The sequence below is a fragment of the Spermophilus citellus genome (assembly GCF_964194105.1).
Source record: "Spermophilus citellus genome assembly, chromosome: 2".
Taxonomy (NCBI): Eukaryota; Metazoa; Chordata; class Mammalia; order Rodentia; family Sciuridae; genus Spermophilus; species Spermophilus citellus.
The window spans coordinates 11,843,213-11,863,537 of record NC_138183.1 but is presented as its reverse complement, the minus strand read 5'-3'; the positions used below and the strand labels follow the sequence as shown (position 1 = coordinate 11,863,537).

Below are 20,325 nucleotides of genomic sequence, written 5' to 3'. Positions count from 1 at the left end.
TTCAGAAATGTGAAAAATAGACTTGTCACTTATAAATTACCCAGTCTAAGGTAGTTTCTTATAGCATCCCAAAGAAACTAATATAGCATATATTTACATCTATTACATGCATGAACAGCAAAAGTGTGGAAAGTTATACACCAAAATGTTAAAAGTAGTTACCTCTGATAGAATTATTTTTATGTGTGTCTTCTCAAATATTTCTAAATCTTAATATTTGCTTCTTATATAAATATTAAGCATCAATAATAAATCTTATGCCTCCAGAAATCTGATTATCAAACTATAAAATATCTTCTGCCTCTTCAAATCCCATATAAGATTTTATTTACAATACCCCTTCCTCCATAAAGTCTTTCATATTGACTTTTCTAACAAAGTGTCAATGGGATCCAAAATAAGCCTGTATTGTTGTCTATACCATCTATATATTCTTGTGTGTCTTTAGTGCTCTTTGAAAGTTGAAGATATTTTCTCCTTATCTTCTACTTTATTAAGTATCTTAATCCAAGACTTAAGAGACAACTTAATAGGTATGGAATAAGAAGTAATAAAATTAATCAATATCTTGGAAAAAGCTGTCAAGCAAAAACTTGATAATTTTTTTTTTAATAATAGAGAAAACCTCTCATCAACCTGTCCCAGTATGAAAAAGACTTTTCTGTGCCTTAAACTTAATAGGTGGTTGTTAACTTTTTCCTAAGGAAAGCCGTGCTCGAGATATTCATGCCACAAAATTTCTAGATACTTCTAGTGAAAATCTGTACTAATATTGAGATTAATTATCTATTTTCTGATTATCAAGACTTATTGTCCCTTGGGGTAAACACTGACTTTGGCATTTGACTGAGTCACTATTTACCTCTCAGGTCAATCAATCTTCAACAGAAGGCAATATTTGCTTAATACTGTATTTTATTTGCATTACATAAAACCATGAGTGTGCCAGTCTGCCAGAATGCAGCCTTTAAGAAATAGAAGTAAAAAAGGAACTGTGTCTATTCAATCACTCTCTTGCTCATTAAATTACAATAAAAGTAGCTCCCTGACTGGAAATCATAAGCTTGTTAAATGCACAGAGTTATTCTCTAACTCTTCCAGCTACATAAATAAAGCTCAAGCTAATTAAGCTTCATTCTATCATCCCACCCACTGAAAAAGGGCTGAAAAATCTCAGGTTAATCATAACAGTAATTGGAAAAGGGGGGAGCTTGCTTTACAAAAAGCTAGTTTTAAAACCTTTTTATTATCTAATAATAAGAAGTGATCATTTCTGAGACAAGAACATTTAAAAATAACAGTTGAGTGCTTACATCTACCTGCCTGGCACTACTATTAGTACTTTACACATATTGACTTAGTTAATTTTCACAAGCACCTTATGAAACTGGAACTTTTATCAATCCCATTTTAAATTCATTCATGTATTCATTCAATTTTAATTATTTACTATGCACAGGACAACTTTAGATGAACACTTAACAGAAGACAATCTTCCTCTTCTCAAAGAGCTTAGGCAGGGCAGTAGAGACTAATTACAACATGACATATAGTAGTGAATATAATGAAGAACACTAAGAGGGGCTTTATGGTGAAGAGGTGTTGCTATTTTATGTATGGTACTCATTAGAAGGGTCAGAATGGCATCACTGATCAGGTGATCTTTTGAGCCATTTGGCAGGAAGCATCCAAGCAGAGAAAAGAGCATGTAGGTCCCAAGGCAGAAACACACTAAGGAACATGATAAAGGCTTGGGTGATGGGAGTGGCACAAACAAGGAATAGGTAGTAGCAGGAGATGAGGAGAGCTGGGTTACATTAGGTTCTCAACCCTGTGCTATTAACTGACAAAATGTCAAGGTTCCACTTCCAAGATATGAGAGTAAGTAAATTAGAAAAGAGTTCCTGATGAAAGGATGAGATGTTTACAAAGCTAAACAAAACTTAGAATAAATATCTGTTCTCAGACAATGAAGAATTAGTCTTGAGAGGTAAAGGAAACCCTGCACTGGGGGCCACATTTCCCCTATGGCTATTTTCCAAATCTAAAATAGTGTACAAAGAACTGAACAGACTTCTTCCAACAGGCTCCCAGGTCTCAGGGTTCCAAAACTGAAGTTCAAGGACCACCAAGAAGAGAAGGCATGGTGGATCCCCATAATCTAAGTTGGGCTTCTAAAATGTTATAAACTAAATGTAAGATGATCTGGAAATAGTCTATACTTCACAAAGACTGAAGCCCAACTTCCATCACCTTAATCCCAGAGTGCAATAAAATTATCCAGGACTGCCCAATCCATTTGCCATCTCACAGAAAAATTAAATAAAACCAGGCTTTAAAGTCTCTATAATTTTCATCTTAACCTTCAACATTTATTATAACCAGGCACATGAGAAGATTGTGTTCAAAAATCCAAGAGAAAGCAGAAAACATAAACAGACTCAAGAAGGACCCAGGTGATGGACCTTTCAAAAGCAAACGTATTACAAAGAACTTCTGGAAGAAAATATGAAAGTTAATGCTTTATAGCCAAAATTCTAGAAATGAAAACTACAACATAAGCTTAAAAACTGACACACCAGCAAGAGGGTTGTGGTGGGGATCTTTCAAACATATGCTCAGATAATGGCAGAATAAGTAAAAACTCAAAAACAAAAAGTTAAATAGAAAATGCTCATCCATCTGGAAATGAAGCAATGACATTTAAATGAACAATGGGTCTAAGAATTAACAATAAGGGAAAATAATAAATAGTTTTAACTAATAATAAAAGTATCAAAAGAACATGATGCACTTAAAATCTGTGCTTAAAAGGAAGCTTACCCACTTAAAAGTATATGCAATTAAATAAGAGACTGAAAACATAAATAATGGAACAGAAAAATAAGAGACTGAAAACCATAAATAATGGTAACAGAAAACAGAAGGCAGAAAAATTAAAGTAAGCACAGAAATCAGTGAAACAGAATATGAACATACAACTAAGATAAACAACAAAACCAAAAGTTGATTTTTAAAAATCATAAATCCCTATTGAGAGTGATCAGAAAAAAAAGAAGATATGAAATACATGAAAGCAATGCAAATTTTAAAAGAGGATTGACTTACGAACTACTTTATTTCAAAATATTTTTAAATTTAGGTGAAACAGACAAATTCCCAGAAAAACAAAACTTACCACAAATGTTTAAAGAAGATGACACTCCTATGCCTATTAGATCCATGATTTAAAACTTCCCACAAAGAAAACCACATGCCCAAAGGCTTCTAAATATTTAAGAGGAAAAAGTAATATCAACTCAAAAGAACAGAAAAAGAAGGAACACTTCCTAACTTACTTTATTAGGCAGTATAACCTTGAAGTGGAAACATTATAGAAAAGGAATACTACTGGTCAATTTAACACCAAAAAAACCTACAAATAATTGGTTATAGTAGTTTCATTAGTCTCAAATCAAAAACTAACAAAATATCCTAAAATAGGTGAATGGTTAAACAAATTCCAGTTCATCTATACCATGCACTACTTACTGCACATAAAAAGGACAAACTATTGACACATGCCAACATTTTGGATGGACTCCTAAGATTACAATCTGAGTGGGAAAAAAATCTCAAAAGGTCACGTACTACGTAATCCCATGTATCCCTAAATGATAAAATTACAGAGACAGAGAAATTTTGGTGATTCCTGGGGCCTAAAGGACAGGTGGGGAAGAGAGATAGGTATGCCTATAAAAGGGTAGCACAAGTGAAATTTTTCTGGCGATGGAATAGGTGTCTTGGTGGCAACAGTAGTTACAGAATCTACATGCATGGTACAATGACATAAAACTTAAATACACATATTGTATCAATGTCAATTTCCTGATATTATACTACAGTTACACAAAATGTAACAACTCAGGAACTGGGTGAAGGATAAATTAGACCTCCCCATATCATCTTTGTAATTGCCTGTGGAAAAAAGACTGCTAGCCAGATATGGTGGCACACACCTGTAATCCCAGAGACTCAGGATCAGGAGGCTGAGGCGGGAGGATCCCAAGTTCAAAGCCATTCTTAGCAAGAGCAAGGCGTTAAAGAACTCAGTGAGACCCTGTCTCTAAATAAAATACAAATAGGGCTGGGGATGTGCCCCAGTGGACCAGTGCCCCAGAGTTCAATCCCCAGTACAGAGAGAGAGAGAGAGAGAGAGAGAGAGAGAGGGGAGAAGAGAAGAAAAGAAGAGAAAAGAAGAGAAGAGAAGAGAAGAGAAGAGAAGAGAAGAGAAGAGAAGAGAAGAGAAGAGAAGAGAAGAAAAAAAGGAAGGAAGAAAGGACTGCTGTTTTGTTCAGACAAGACTTCAAGGGAAAGATAAAAGCAGAAGGACCAGACTGGAAGTTATTGTAATAAACAAGGTAAGAGATGATGGCAGCTGAGGCAAAAATATTAGCAAAGAAGAAATTAAAGAAAGATGAATACTGGACGGACTTTGAAATAAACAGACAGGGTTTGCTGGTGGTTTGAAGATGAGTAAATGAAAATGAATTCAAAGGTAGACTGAAAGATGTGGGTCTGAATACACAAGGTGGAGAATTTCCACAACTGGGACAGGGATACTATGGCAAGAGAAGAACAGTGACAGAGTGAGGCAGGACTATGGATTTTAGAAATCTTAGGTTTGAGATGTGTTAGGCAGCTATGTGGGAATACTGAGGCACTGAGTTGAAGGACTGGAAGTCTGGGATGTAAGTAAATTTGGGAAAATCTACAGTGTACAAAAGAAATTTCATGAAGAGAGACTAAAGGAGTCAGTGCAAATAAGGTCTAAGAACTGATTCCTGGGACACCTTAAAATTTGCAAGTTAGATGAGGAAGAACAAGCGAAGATAACTGAGGGGATGCCAACAGGGCTAGAAGAATGAAGAGAAAGTGATTACCTGGAAGTCAAATGAAAATTGCTATTTTATTTCAGGAAAAACTGTCTGGCAGTATCAAAATGGTGCTAAGGATACAGGGCAACAGAAGCTTTGATACACTTCTGGTGGGAGAGTAAGCTGGTATATGTAACAATTCACTAAGTCACTTACTGGACTACAGTAATTCCAAGACACATACCTCAGAAGACATGTCTAAGAATACTCATAGCAATACTGTGAGTGTATTGCTAACAAACCTAAACATCTTGCAAAAGTAGAATGAATAAACTTTAATATACTTAAATATGTACTGCTGAGCTATTAAAATGAATAAAATAATGCAGCACCATGGAGTAATAGCAAACAATGCTGGAGAGAAAGAAGCCAGTCACAAAAGAGTAAATAAACTCAGTACAGTTAATTTCTAGAAAGTGCCAGGCAAAATCAAATTATTTAGGAAAGCATATGTAAGTAGGAAAGTGATAAAACAATCTAGGAAATGACTGGCAAATTGTTGGGAACGATAGTTCATGTGGCAAAAGAAAGTAATGGGGCAGAGTAAACAGATGGTTCCCAAGGAGCTATGATGTTTTATTTTTTTTAACTGACTTTTTTAATAAATGACAGCAAAATGCATTACAATTCTTATTACACATACAGAGCACAATTTTTCTTATCTCTATTTATATACAAAGTATATTCACACCAATTCGTGTCTTCATACATGTACTTTGTATAATGATGTCCATCACATTCCACCATCATTGCTAAACCCATGCCCCCTCCCTTCCCCTCCTACCCCTCTGCCCTATCTAGAGTTTGTTGATTCCTCCCATGCTCCCCGTTCCCTACCCCACTATGAATCAGCATCCTTATATAAGAGAAAACATTTGGTATTTGGTTTTTAGGGATTGGCTAACTTCTTAGCATTTATCTTCTCCAACTCCATCCATTTACCTGATGTTTTGTTTATTGACTATGGCAGTGATTAAATAATTTTTTTAAATAATTATTAACCCATATGCTTTTTCTATTTATGTGCAGTATCTCATAATAAAATAAACATAGGTACCAAAAGTTGCTGAAAAGTTGGCTAAGACAAAGACTGAAACCCAACCCCAAAATGTGGTAACATGAAGGTCACCAGCAGTAGAAGGTGAGGAAGAAAGTCTGATTAGAACAGGTTCAAAAGGGAATAGAAAATGAGGAAAAAGAAGTAATAGGCCACTCTATCCAAAAGTACAGCTCTAAAAGTGAGCTGAGAAATATAACTCTGGTAGGGGCAACTGTAAAACTAATAAAAGAGTTTGTTTTGGCTTTGGCTTGCAGATGGGAAATACTATAGCAGGTTTTTATGTTGATGAAAATGACTCAATAGACAGGGAGAAACTGACGTTGGTGAGAGAACTTCTGGAATAATGTCCACTGACAGGCAAGAAGGAATGTGATACAGCAGACAAATAGAAAGGTTCATCTTAACTCCAGATTACTACTAATGTGAGAAAACAGAAGCTAACAAGGTCATTGGATGAGAGTAAGGATGGGGAGTTAGAGATGTGAAAGAGCTATCTAGGAAATTTGGAGAACTCTTGATTTTATGGGAGAATTGTCAGACAACATAAGTAGTCCCCATGAGGTTAGTGTCACAGACTGAAAGAAAAATGGTCAACATGGCTGTGTTTTTTATCCCCAACTATGTTCATAAATCTGATGTAGGAAGAAAGATGGAATTCAATCAGTTAGAAGATTATCAGGAAGAGAGGATCAAGGAAGTGAAAGTACATGCCAGGGAGTGATCACAAGGATATGCCAGAGAACACAAGCAGGGTATAGACAGAAGGGAGACCATGAGAAGAATAGGGACTATGTAAAGATAATGAAATCAATGGTAAGTTCAAGAAATAAAAGTACTAGAGAGAGTAACAATAAGAAGAAGCTGGAAAGGGTACAGGAATAGTTATTGCTGAAGACAAGGTCAAGGGTGCATCCATAGAATGAGTAACTGAGTAAGTGTAAGATAGAATAGAAAGTAATTATGGGAGAGGAAATTAAGGAATTGAGAATGTCAGAGTTTGGTGGAATAAATCACCTGAAAGAATACTGAAATCACCAAGAATTATAGAAATTAAATTGAAGTATAAATGTCAGAAAGCTAGGTGCTAAAAATATGAAATTGTGAGGGATATCATCTTATAATTAAGGCACAAAATGAGAAACTGACTTGCTCAGATTATGCAGCTACTAAATGATAGGGCTACAACAGGAACACTAGGACATTCTGACACTATTTTATGCTCTATGTTGACAAATTAGCAGTTCCCAAACCTCTGAGAAAGATCTTTAAAATTAAAAACAAAAACAAAACCTAAGTCACATGATGGCAGATATAGTGGGAGAAAAAAAGTACTGTGAATTTGGCAACAGAAATTTTTTTTGCTACTAATCATAAAATATACATTTTTTAAAATTTTTATTCAATCATGCCATTCATAGACAACTCTTAATGTGGCATGATTATGTAAATCCCTCTCAGTAATCTCATTGCCAACATGTGAATACACTCTTGAAAAAAGGAACTTTTTCTTCCATAAATTTTATTGAGCACTCCTTTATAACAATGATATGGTACAGTGTGGAGGATTCTCTCCCCTGATGAGTTCACAATATAAGGCAGTGATTCTCAAACTTTTTAGTTCAGGACTATTTTATATTCTTTTTTCCCATATTTTTTATTGGTGCGTTAAAATTGTACATAATGTTAAGATTTGTTGTTGCATATTCATTCACACAATAGGACAATATAATTTGGCCAATATCATTTCTACTTTATAGTCTTACCTTTGCTTTGTGGGTAGTATCTATCAATATTTAGCATTATAGAAATTAAAATAAAGCTTGTTAGCCTCCAGAAAATTGTACACTCAGGAAAGAGTGGAAAAGAAACAAGAAAAGTTAATAGTATTACTATGAAACAGTTTTTGATCTTGTGGACTCCTTGAATAAGCCCTTTTAGATCTACTGGAAATCTAGTGTCTAAATAAATAGATTGAGCACCTGCATTATTTTTGTCATATAGAAATTACTAAGATAATGTCAACTGCGGGAAGTGGGCTGGATTCTAGGTGGTATTAAATATCCCACCTTTTAGTATAACGTGAGAGACAAGAGAACAAAATTAAATATTTTCTGTGGCACAGTGAGAAGAGTAAGTGGATTCAGATTCAAATATCTGCTCTATTCCAGGCAGTGAGCCAGGCATTTTCACCTGACAACAGTCAATAAAGTAAGAAAGACTAAAGTAATATGTCTACTAAGAGGAACTAATTGCTCAAGGCCTCAAACTAGTAGGTAGTTGATTCCCACTGGAATCCAGGTCATACTGATCCTATTTTTGTTCAAACTCTAATCTGAGTTCAAACAGACTAGTACAAATGGAAGATGGTCCTGAATGGTCCAATATTCATTCCTTCTCCTCCTCTCTATATATTTTGTTTTTTCTGTCTTAATTACATCAAACTTTCAAGCATGAGAAAGATCATTAAACTGATCAGTGATGATCTCTTCTCCTTGGATCATATGATCTGCAAGTATGGTCTCTAATTCAATATGTAATAACAAAATACGGCTAACACGGACAAATGAGCTGATCATTAATAAGAACAACTGATAGCAAGCTACTGTCACTGATGGAGATATAGGCCAACAAAGTCAGGCGGGAGAGGAAGCAATAAACTTTCTTATAAATGACTTAGATAAACAAGGATTAAGTTCCTTAAACTCTAACAAGAGAGGCATCCCATAACCATCACTGCGAATCCCCACCCAACCCTAATATAAGACATTTAGATTTAGCTCACCTTCTTTATCAGTAACTGACCAGGAATACTTCTGAAAAGGCTTACTAGAAGGAAGGGGGTCCATCTCCAGCACTTTATAAATCTGGCCAAAAGCTGATAGTCTAAGCGCATGCTAAAGAATAAAATATTAATTCAATCAAATTTCAGTAGCCATTCATAAATCCACTAGAACATCTAGCTAAAATGACATTCATTAAATGCTGATATGATGGTAGAAGTCCCTAATAGCATGCAAGAGAAAAGTGTTCAATCTGAAGAGTTAGGAAAATTAAGTTGTGATATATCTCTAATAAATCATCATGTGTGCCAAGTCTTCTACCTGTGCACTGTGGGTAATATCTTCTTTTTGCTGGATGGTCATATAGCTCAGAGCATCTGTTGGGTCTCGCTCACAAGGATCATGAAGACCGGGACCCCCTTTGGCAAAAGGCAAAGGCAAAACATAAATATCATTTAGAATTGGGTTTAAAATTCAATAAACTAACACAAAACAGAGTGAGAAAAGAAAAGGGGAAAAAAAAAAGAGGAGTAAAAGTCTATTCAATTAACTGGAGTTTTAAGGACACTCTCATTTTTGATACATTAGCACTAAACTGCCCATATTTTATACTGGAAGTCCCTTGTATATTTAACAACAGCATGTTGAATCATTCCAAAAGGATTGCATATGAAAAATAAGACCAAATTTAATTTTTCCAAATTTAACACCAGACTGCAAACAGAATGAACTTCACACATTTTGTATCAACATCTGCATTTTCAAATTCAGACTTCTAGGTAAAGCAAATTCATAGCAGACATATCTTATTAGTACCCTTTATGTTAGTACATAAAAAAACAAATTATAATTATTGAAAAAGTTTAATAGCACTTTTCCAACACACAAACGTTCTACTTGCTTACATTCTAAGCAAAATAGCTCCTACACACCATTTTCCTGTGTAGTAGAGGACAAATTTAGCACATATTTAGAAAAATAAACTAAAATTAGATTTTTTTTTTTTTGCCTCCAGAGTTTGAAACCCTTACCAGGAAGTAGTATTCCAGATGCCAAACACTCCATTACTCGTCTCAAGGCCTCCCCAGCGCCCAAAGGTCTATTACAAGTACCTATAGACTTTTCACATATAAGCTCTAGTGGCTAGAAGATATTAAATTACAAATTAGTACATGCACCAAGTGTTAAAAGGATTCCAGTTAAATGTGAGCTGACATTTGTATCTACAAGGGAAGCCAAAAAAGTCAAAAAGTCAATTTAATATTTAGGGACCACTTCACTCTTCCCCCATGATTAAAAAAAAATTTTCCCCAAATGGATTTCAGGAAGGGGGGAAGGCAGTGCTTGGGGCTGAACCAGGGATTTGCATATACTAAGGAAGTGTTCTACCATCCCTGAACTACATATACCAGCAACCCCCCAACCAGTTTTTAAATTGAGCATTTTTTGAGATATTCTCAAATGACACTTTAGTAACAAAAGCCTTCTAAATTTAGTTACCCTGAAAAAATTACTAAATAAATTATGGTCATCTAATTCATTTAACAAAAATTTAATAGAGCTTCGTGTAAGGTAGTAATAATAATAAGCCAATATGCAAATCCAGTCCACCAAAATCCCACATAATTTATTAGGAAATTTTCAAACTATAAACATCTCAATGTAAGAATAAGACTTCATTTTAGATAGTCTGCTCCAAGTATAATTAGAATAAACAAAGAACCAAATCTATATTTAATAAACTGAAAACTAATGATACTTTATCAAAGTAATAATTGTTAGACCCTTTATAAATGTATAAATGACCCTTTACAGCCTTATTTGAATTGTTTTATAGAGTTCTTAAGTTGTAGTCTTGATTGGGGTCCAGTATAATTTCCAAATTAAGTCAATGTTACAATATATATCATAAATTAGGTCCACAATTGGCTTGGAGTGTACTATTTGCCTGACTTTAAGTACTAACATGATAAGTTAGCAATTAACTGTGTCTCCACTTGTCAGATAATTTCAACTATAATGGAAAGAGGCACTGAGAGAAATGGGTCAGCCAATGAGGCTTTTGTGGGCAACAGGTGACCAATAAGTGATCAACCATCAATGAAGAGCTGAGGGCAGGAAGATACTTATCAAAAAGGTATAAAACTTTTTGTCAGAAAAAAATCTGATTCTGTAACATGAATATAGTATGGCATATACAAGTTATATGCATAATAATTCAAATAAAAGATGCATAATTTTCCCCCAGGGAAAAAGAGATAACACATACCTTACTAACACAGAAGGTAGTCATTTTATAATAACATACCATTCTTATAGGATTTCCTCTGCTACAGCTTTGGAACTTGCTTTTAACTACATATTTAAGTACTTACCCATCCTTTTAATGGTGCCCATGTGGGGACTCTGTTGCACAAATCACGCAGAATACGGAGGACAATTACACATGATTTTAATCCATTTGCCCTTGCCTAAAACAAACAAAATGATTCCAATATCCCTGTTGAAATCCATTCTTCATTTTAAGCATATTGATCATGGATAGGTTCTTTAAGTGAATACTAATTAGCAATTAACTAAATATTTGGTTTTCAAGCAAACCAAAATATCAAGCTATCAAAAGTAGTAAACAGCAGTTCAGAAAGGTAGATTTTAAAGTAAAAGGAGCTTCCTTTTAAAATTCCTTTTGTAGCCTTATGGCAACTCCATTGCAGGAAACTATTTTTATTTTTAGCTTTTTTACCCATGGTTATATTTTACAAGTCATCATTTAAAAGTCAGAATAATTTTAAGCCAAAATGAATTATATGATAACAAAACATCATCATTAACTATAAAAGAAACTATTCCAGGCACTTCACAAAGTTAAAACTCTTACTCCAATAACCTTATGAGGTGTAAAGTACCCCATCTTACATAGTACACAGAAACCAGTGTTGAGTGCTCCAAGTGAAACCTGCACAATTCTACAATAACAGTAAGATAATAACAAAAAGCCAACCTGAAACCATTTGGCATGTCGAAGAGACGCCAAGGCGTTCAGGCATTTCTGCCTGTCCAATAAGTCCGGAGGATCTTTCATCGCAACATTTTCTAATGGTAAAATGGGATAGAGAGAGACAGATACAATTTGACCAAGGGGTTCCTGTCAAATTTCCAAACAATTTTAAAAAAAAGAAGAAGAAGAAGAAGAATAGCAGCATCTGAGTGAACTAATAAGACTCCCAGAAAATTTCATGGTTTGGTTTTGTTGCTTCTTTTTTAAATTACGTGCACAATTACGTAAGTAAACAAGAACAGCATTTGTGCACAAGTACAATGGAACATACAGGAATTCATTTTGTCAACAAATCAGTGACCCTGTTTCTTATAATCTGGGATCTTATTAATAAGCATGTATAATATCATGGCACAAAATAAGTACATAGCACTTTTTCCTTTGTTAAGACATAAAGAAGGAAAATTTAGGACCAACAGCAATAACAACTTTTTTTACAGAAAAAAAAAATTGATCACTGATTAGTTTTTAAGGAAAACTGGAGCTCTCATGTTAATGGTCAACTTGAGATTTACTGATTAAACACTGATTATGCCAAAACACTTTTTGCAACTAAATAAACTCATTCAAAAAATAACCATTACTAGAAACTTTACTCCACTGATGAGAACGTAAGTAAGTGTTATCCTGAAGTTCTCATGTCTTTTCTGAACAAAATTATTAAAAATTACAAATATAAAACAAATTGAAATAAATTTCCAATTTTATATACCTCCTTTTGAAAAAAAGGCAGTTCAAAGACTACTATCTGGGCTGGGGATGTGGCTCAAGCAGTAGCTTGCTCGCCTGGCGTGCACAGTGTACTAGGTAAGATCCTCAGCACCACAGAAAAAAATAATAAGGGAGGGAGGGAAGGAAGGATAATGAGGGAGGGAGGGAAGGAAGGAAGGAAGGAAGGAAGGAAGGAAGGAAGGAAGGAAGGAAGGAAGGAAGGAAGGAAGGAAGGAGGATGGACGGATGATGTGTCCACCGAAAACTAAAAAATAAATATTTAAAAAATTCTCTTTCTCTCTAAAGACTACTATCTAATTACAGCTATTTGACTTGCCTTAATATTTTAAAAATTGGTTTAGATGGCCCAAAGCAGCAAAATTAAAAATTTAAACATGATTAACGACCAATACCCACATGATACTAAATCCAAGTTTCGAAAGGCAAATTTATTTCCTCTAAGCTACAAAGAAGTAGGCTTTTTGTTTTTTGGGTTTTTTTTTTTCCAGTCTTGATGCATATTTAAAAGCATACAATACACAAATGTTTCTTGGGGGATGATGTTTTATCTAATCTAAATCAGATTTACTAATTTCTTTGAAGAACTCTTATATTCAAGAGAGCCCATCTACACTTCTTCCTAGTATTCCCCTAACAGTAGTAGGCTTGGTTATACATTTGTGTGGGCCAGCTAATACAATGTAAATATTTTTAAATGAAGGACAAGAGCAGTGATACTTTTTGGTTTCTTTAGTTAATAAATATAGCAAATACATTTATTCTAGTGGATAAAATGTCATTATCTAAAACTGAAGGCATATGCCCAATAGAAAACAAATCTCCAGCCAGGCATGGTAGCAGACACCTGTAAAACCAGCAGCTCTGGAGGCTAAGGTAGGAAGCTCTTGAGTTCAAAGCCAGTCTCAATAAAAGCAGGGGGCTAAGCAACTCAGTGAGATCCTGTCTCTAAATAAAATACAAAATAGGGCTGGGGATGTGGCTCAGTGGCCAGGTGCCCCCAAATTCAATTCTGTCACCTCTGTTGACCAAAAAAAAAAAAAAAAAAAAAAAAAACTATATGGGCTGGGGATGTGGCTCAAGCAGTAGCGCGCTTGCCTGGCATGCGTGCATCCCGGGTTCGATCCTCAGCACCACATACAAAGATGTTGTGTCCGCAAAAACTAAAAAAATAAATAAATATTAAAATAGTCTCTCTCTCTCTCAAAAAAAAAAAAAAGCTATAAAGGACGAAGTGCTACACGCTTATTTTATGACAAGGTGAGCTCTACAGCAGATATCTGCACTGTTCCCCATTAGCCCTGCCAACAAAAGTCACAATACAGGGCATCTCATTTTATTACCCTCGCCCCCTCCTTTTTTAAACTCTTCAAATGGAAACCCTTGTAAAGAATTATTAATGTGGATTTATTTATAAACATTCATAAATACAGTATGGGTATTCACAGGTGATCTAGCTCCTAGAGAATTTTATCTTCACAATGACACAAAATGTACAACTAACCCATTTTAATGATTTATGTCAAAATGTTTAACTATGGTCAATACAAGCATCTCTGTAAAGCTCACATACCAGATAAAACAAATTATGAATGATTAGAATCTTAAAAGTTGGACATGACAAAGGTTGACTGACTGCGCTAATATAATCCAAATAAAAGATAGAGAATTTGATTATTTTCTATCATTTCAATTTTTTAATTAATAGGGAAAAAAAAGTAAAGCAAGCTAAGCTTTATTCTATCATCTTACCAAGTATGGATATCGGGAAGAGGGAGGCAATAGAAGAGGGAAGTAAGGCAGAAGTTTTGATAGAAAAAGGCAAGTCAAAACTCTTTTTGTGCTTTCTAGTATTTCATCCAGTGGTCAGAGTTCGTAAATTATACCTTAGATTGATTGTATTTATAACAGATATTTATAACAAGACAACATAAAAATATTTCAATAAATTCTTTCATCTCTAAGTCAGAGTCTAACCACAAACTCTTATTAAAAAAAAAAAATCAAGACATCAGCTTGCTACAGACAGTCAACATTTGGAGACAATAGATTCTACTAAAAAGATATGAAAGGGGTAGACACTGGACAGAAGACTTGCAACAGATTCCCTTTACATCACCATCAGAATGGCCATGTTTCTTCATGCTCTGATAGTCAAAAAGTCAAAAGATCCAAATGTTTCAAGGGTCATAAGATAGGAAATAGCAGAGGAGATAAAATAATTCATCTCATTTTATCTTCATAGTTTTTTATATTACACAAAATAAACTTATATGGTACAATAGTGCACCTTATTAGTCCACCATGTCTATTTCTTTTATGTGGTTAATAATATACAGTTTATATATTTTCATTGATTAAAAAGTAACTTCATTATTAATATGGCAATCATAGGACTGGTGCTAGAATTTAATACTTTGGGACTTCAAAACAAGAGTTTCAATTTTGTAGTAGGGAAAAAGCTATTCTGATGAAAAGACAGGGGAGTCCCTCATGGAATCCTTAATAGAAACAATGGAATTGTGAGCCATTTAATTTTTTCTATGGTGACCAGTGAAACAGGTAAAAATAGCATAGGAGGTTCTAGTGGTGGAGTATTGGCAAAAATGCCAAAGCAAAAAAAAAGCTTTTGAAAATGTATTTACTCAGGAACCTGGCACCAGGGCATGAAGGTACACTCAACATTCTGAACAATGAAAGCATTGGAAAGAAGTCTGTTATACCCAACCATGTTTATTTGGTTAGAGGTTAGATCAGTGAACAGAATCACACCATACTGCAGGAAATGTTGGTCAGTTTCTCTCAGTGCCTCATTACATGCAAACTACCTGTCCCTTTTAACAAAGTCACTAGCCTGGAGATGGGGGCAGGAAAAAAGCCAAACGTGGCTGGGCTCTTTAAAATAATTTAGTTGGGATATCATGACAGGCTCCTTGACAATCTGGATGAAACTGAGTTACTGGGTTCATGCTGACATAATTTTCTAATTAGCCTGAAGATATCCTGGTAGCCCCTCCTCTCTCAATTCCTTAAAGCTTTCTGGAAAGAAGACATTATGCCCAATGGCACTGTCCATGCAAAGTAACAGGACACAATAATGCAGGCAGTAAATGTAGAAACAAGGTAAAAGAGAGACTGTTCTAATTTATGCTAGTAATGTCACTCAGGATGACTTTTCTTCAGTGGCAGTCAAGCATTAGAAAGATATGGCCAAAGGTTTGCCCTGGATAAACAACCAGAGCAGCTGGTTAATAGCTGGGGAAGACAGGAAAATAAAGCCTGCAGCATCAGTTGTGATGTCTAGACTGAGAATCTACTGTCTCAAGACACACATGCTAGTGAACTTCTTCTGCCAAGAAGAGTCAGAAGTTCACAATGTCAAGAAGAGTCAGAAGTTCACACTGGCACCAATACATGAAAAAGAAGACTCTCAGGCAACTTCTCCCTCAACCCCTGCATACTTCCCCTCACCCTTGACCCCCAGTTGGGGGGACAGAGGTTTATATTAGCCTTAAACAGAAGAGTCTCTATTTTCCCTATCCACCTGGTTTCAAATTGCTTTATAAATATAGTTTTTAAAATGATTTATCATTCCCAATCACATATACACTTCTGGTTTAAAATCACAAGCACCAAAAGAAACTTGAGACTATAATATTCAGAAGGACTAGATCTGGTAAAGCACTCATGCAGTAACCCCAGACAAGAATGGGAGAGTAGACTGCACACGGAACTTTGATTCATAGGACCTGGGCAAAATGTGAGACTTTCCTCATTTATAAGGCAGGATAGTAACTAACCCAAGAGGGCTGCTGTGAGGTTTTTTTGTTTTGTTTTAAATAAATCACATATAAGGAAATGCTTATCACAAAGTAGGTGATAAAATACCTCGAAAGACAGAGATCTTCAAAAATCTATTGCTTGAGCTTTAAGATGTTATTCATTGTTAATGCTTCTTTCCTACATATTGGACAGTCCTATTTTAATCAGATAATATGGTAAGTACATAAATTCACTTCACTGATTTATATGTGGTATTGCTTGATTGCCTCCTATGTGTTGGTCACAGTTAGTTGTAGGTACTAAGGAAAAAGATTAGCAGTAGTAAAAAAGAAAAATACCCACTCTCAGTGAATCATTAGCTATATAATGAGCATTCTCACTATGAGCATTATAGAAAATCTGTATACTGACTCTATTATTATACATTTCAATGAGTTTTTAAGAATTTAAAAATGTTTACCTCAGGTTGCTAGACCAACTGTGCACATATTACTCACATTATTAACTCAAGGAAGTTTGAATAGGTATGTTTGTGCTATGAATCTTTAATAAGCTGAGTTATTACTACTATTTACTGAATAGATACTTTGTGCCAGTTATACAAGTCACATTATATAAATTATCTTATTAATCTCTGAGCAACTTTTTCAGGTATTTATTATCACAATTTAAAATGAAGAAAACATGCCCAAGGACACATAGCAGTAAAAACTAACAGAGTTAATACTGAACGTAAGGCTGCTGCACACCAAAGTCTGTGCTTTTTCTCCAATGCCTTCTTTTTGGGGGGTGGGGGGACCGGGATTGAAATCAGGGGCACTTGACCAGTGAGCCACATCCCCAGCCCTATTTTGTATTTTATTTAGAGACAGGGTCTCACTGAGTTGCTCAGTTCCTCGCTTTTGCTGAGGCTGGCTTTGAACTCGCAATCCTCCTGTCTCAGCCTCCAGAGCCGCAGGGATTATAGGTGTGCACCATAGCGCCCAGCTTCTAATGCCTTCTTCAAAAAGAATATATGGGGCTGGGGATGTGGCTCAAGCAGTAGCCCACTCGCCTGGCATGCATGGTGCACTGGATTCAATCCTCAACACCACATAAAAATAAAAAATAAAGATATTGTGTCCACCTAAAATTAAAAAAAAAAGAAAAAATATGTAGTAATGAATGAGAAAATTATTATTCTACAGGGCCTATAAATAAAGGATTAGAATGATAAGAAAACTGACTACAAGAAGGAGCTTTACATATGAAATTTTAACTAATATCAAAGATTTACTGTGTACTCTGGCAATTTAAAATATATACAGTAATTTGGAATGAGTACTTAAATCCACTACTGCACAGATTCTAACACAAAAGATATAAATTTGATTTTCTAACCTGTCCCAATCCTCCGGTTCTGCCTGCTATTTTTTTCCCTTGTTCAGATTTTACCCAAATGTGTGGCAAGAAAGGGAAGAGAAATGCATGAGGTATGTATCTACTGTGAATTGTTTATTTATGGATAATCAAAAGAAGTCCAGATACTATAGGAAAATGTTTCCAAAGATCAAAGAAGTTACAATGGATATGTTTTTTAAACTTTGGAAAATGAGTAGAAATTGAAAAATGTGTTTACCTTTAGGTCCCAGAAATCCCTGGAACCTGAATCTTTTTTTTCCCCCTCTCCAAAGAATTCTTTTTTCACTATACCATTATTCTATTTATTTATTTTTATGTGATGGTTAGGATTGAACCCAGGGCCTCACATGTGCTAGGCAAGCGCTCTACCACCTGACTGAATCTTGTGCTTTCATCCCATGAAGCTGCAAATAATTGCATCAAGGAGCTAAAGGATGTCTACTATGAGCAAACAGAGTTGTAAAAACACATCTCCATATTCAATCATGATGAATCCTTCAAGTTGCCCAAGAATCTATAAAAACTGCTGGCAAAGGACAAAAAGTTTCTTTTAGACAAAGTGAGTAAATTTAAAAAGATCAAGTGAGTCAACAGGGTTGGGATGTTAAGGATAATGCAAAGCAAAAGTTTCTGCCATTCAAAAGGTAAAGTGATATGTGTAAAACATTAAATCCAAGATGGTTCCTTCACCTTACTTGACCCCACACACTAGCTGAGTCAACTCATAGGTGGTCTTTGGATCCTTAGTAACTCAAAACACCTTGAACAGAAACTATGTGACTCTCCTGTTTTATTATAAATGTCATTCTTTAATAAAGCGTTCCATGGGGGTTCATAACCCACTTCAATCTAATGTATGAAATATGATATGTCAAGAGCTTTGTAATGTTGTGAACAACCAATAAAAAAATAAATAAAAAATAAAAATAAAAATAAAAAATAAAAAAAATAAAGTGTTCCAGTGAGGGTACAATGCTCTAAGAATCTATTGCTAAATTCTCTCAACAGAAATTAAGGTTATAAATGCAACAGACTAAGCTTAAGAATATCACTGCAAGCTATGACAAAATCCCATGTAAATACACAAAACCACAGGGAAAAAGAAGCCTGACATTCTCTTAATACCTTCTAAAGGTAATGGAAGGAATATCAACAGGTACAAGCAAATATATAATTCACCTAGTCTTTGGCAACTTCAGTCTTTTTCTTATCCCCCTATAATCAAATTTTTAATAATGCTTATAATTACAATTCTACTTAGAAATGTTTTCTTTTAATTTTGTTGTTGTAGTAGTAGTTGGACACAACACCTTTATCTTATTATTTTTTTAATGTGGGTCGAACCCAGTGCCTCACACATGCTAGGCAAGTACTCTACCACTGAGCTACTACCGCAGCCCAAAATGGTTGGTTTTAAACTACAGGGTCAAGAGAACACAGCTTACCAGAATTAACATTTATCTTGACACATCAGAAATCAGAAATCATAGTTCTGCTATTAAAAAAATTAAGTCATTTAATATTGGTTCTTCAGAAGTGCTATGGATACATATATAGAGGAAAAAAAGTACTGTCATAAACCCAATTATAGATTGGATACACTTTGATTAAAATGATTCATGAGGGCTGGGGATGTGGCTCAAGCGGTAGCGCGCTCGCCTGGCATGAGTGCGGCCCGGGTTCGATCCTCAGCACCACATACCAACAAAGATGTTGTGTCCGCCGAGAACTAAAAAATAAATATTAAAAAAAATTCTCTCTCTCATCTCTCCTCTCTCACTCTCTCTTTAAACAACAAAAAAATAAATTTAAAAAAATGATTCATGAATATATTTAGTTTATTTTTGTGGGCATAGTAGAGCTGACTTTAATCATTCAAATAAAAATATTTTTTAAAAGGTATCACTTTTAGTTTAAGGAGCCTATGAATAATGGCTACCAAAAATTTAAAACCTAAGGTAAATGTGCTTTTCTACCCTTATCATCAACTTTATAAATAAACTATGAAACTGACCAATATTTCTTACTACACTGGTGGTACTTCAGGTAGGGGAGTAAGCAATGGGACTTGTTGAAATTCAAGAGATGAAATAACAGAGAGTTCCCCCGGGCCCAGATAGGCTGCACTGCCTCTAAATTGTCATGACAGAGTAGCCAGTTGGTCAAAGGTCTGACACAGGAAAAATACCATATGGCAAGTTTCTAGGAACAGGACTGAGAAGCAGAATCAAGCTAACTTGACAGGATAATAACATAAGAAAAAGAAACCCACCACACTTCCATGATTACTTCTCAAAGATATCAAAAGCTGAATAGATTTCTCACTCTACTTTTAGAGGATAACACTGCCATACAGCAATTCTTTTTAATTTAAGAAAGCTAGTTGAAAGCATGATTCTTGCATATATCAGAAACCTAAAAAATTTACTAAATATTATGCATTGATAAAAAAAATTAATCACCAATTCACATTTCTTACACTATAAAGCAAATCTACACATAGGCAACTAAGTAAAAACAAAATTTTGCAAGATTATATAGCTATTAGAAGTTAAGAGCAATATGCAAGTGAGTAATTTTGGAATAATAACTAAGTGA

The 20,325-nt window shown here is 34.9% G+C and overlaps 1 protein-coding gene across 8 annotated transcripts in view; it reads right to left on the bottom strand.

The window, feature by feature from the left end:
* Positions 1-20,325, bottom strand: part of STRBP (spermatid perinuclear RNA binding protein) — an 87,378-nt gene that overhangs the window by 54,055 nt on the left and 12,998 nt on the right. For 7 of the 8 annotated variants that reach the window (XR_014019567.1, XR_014019568.1, XR_014019569.1 and 4 more), the window contains exons 5-9: positions 11,758-11,849; positions 11,132-11,227; positions 9,788-9,899; positions 9,078-9,175; positions 8,759-8,870 (exon numbers count right to left, since the gene is read on the bottom strand). Coding sequence is in view for 5 of the 8 variants with exons in the window: in XM_081273356.1 (XP_081129482.1) it covers positions 8,759-8,870; positions 9,078-9,175; positions 9,788-9,899; positions 11,132-11,227; positions 11,758-11,849 (510 nt within the window). In the remaining 3 variants the exon portion in view is untranslated. The remainder of the gene's footprint in view (positions 1-8,758; positions 8,871-9,077; positions 9,176-9,787; positions 9,900-11,131; positions 11,228-11,757; positions 11,850-20,325) is intronic. The other variant, XM_081273357.1, reaches the window with a different exon arrangement.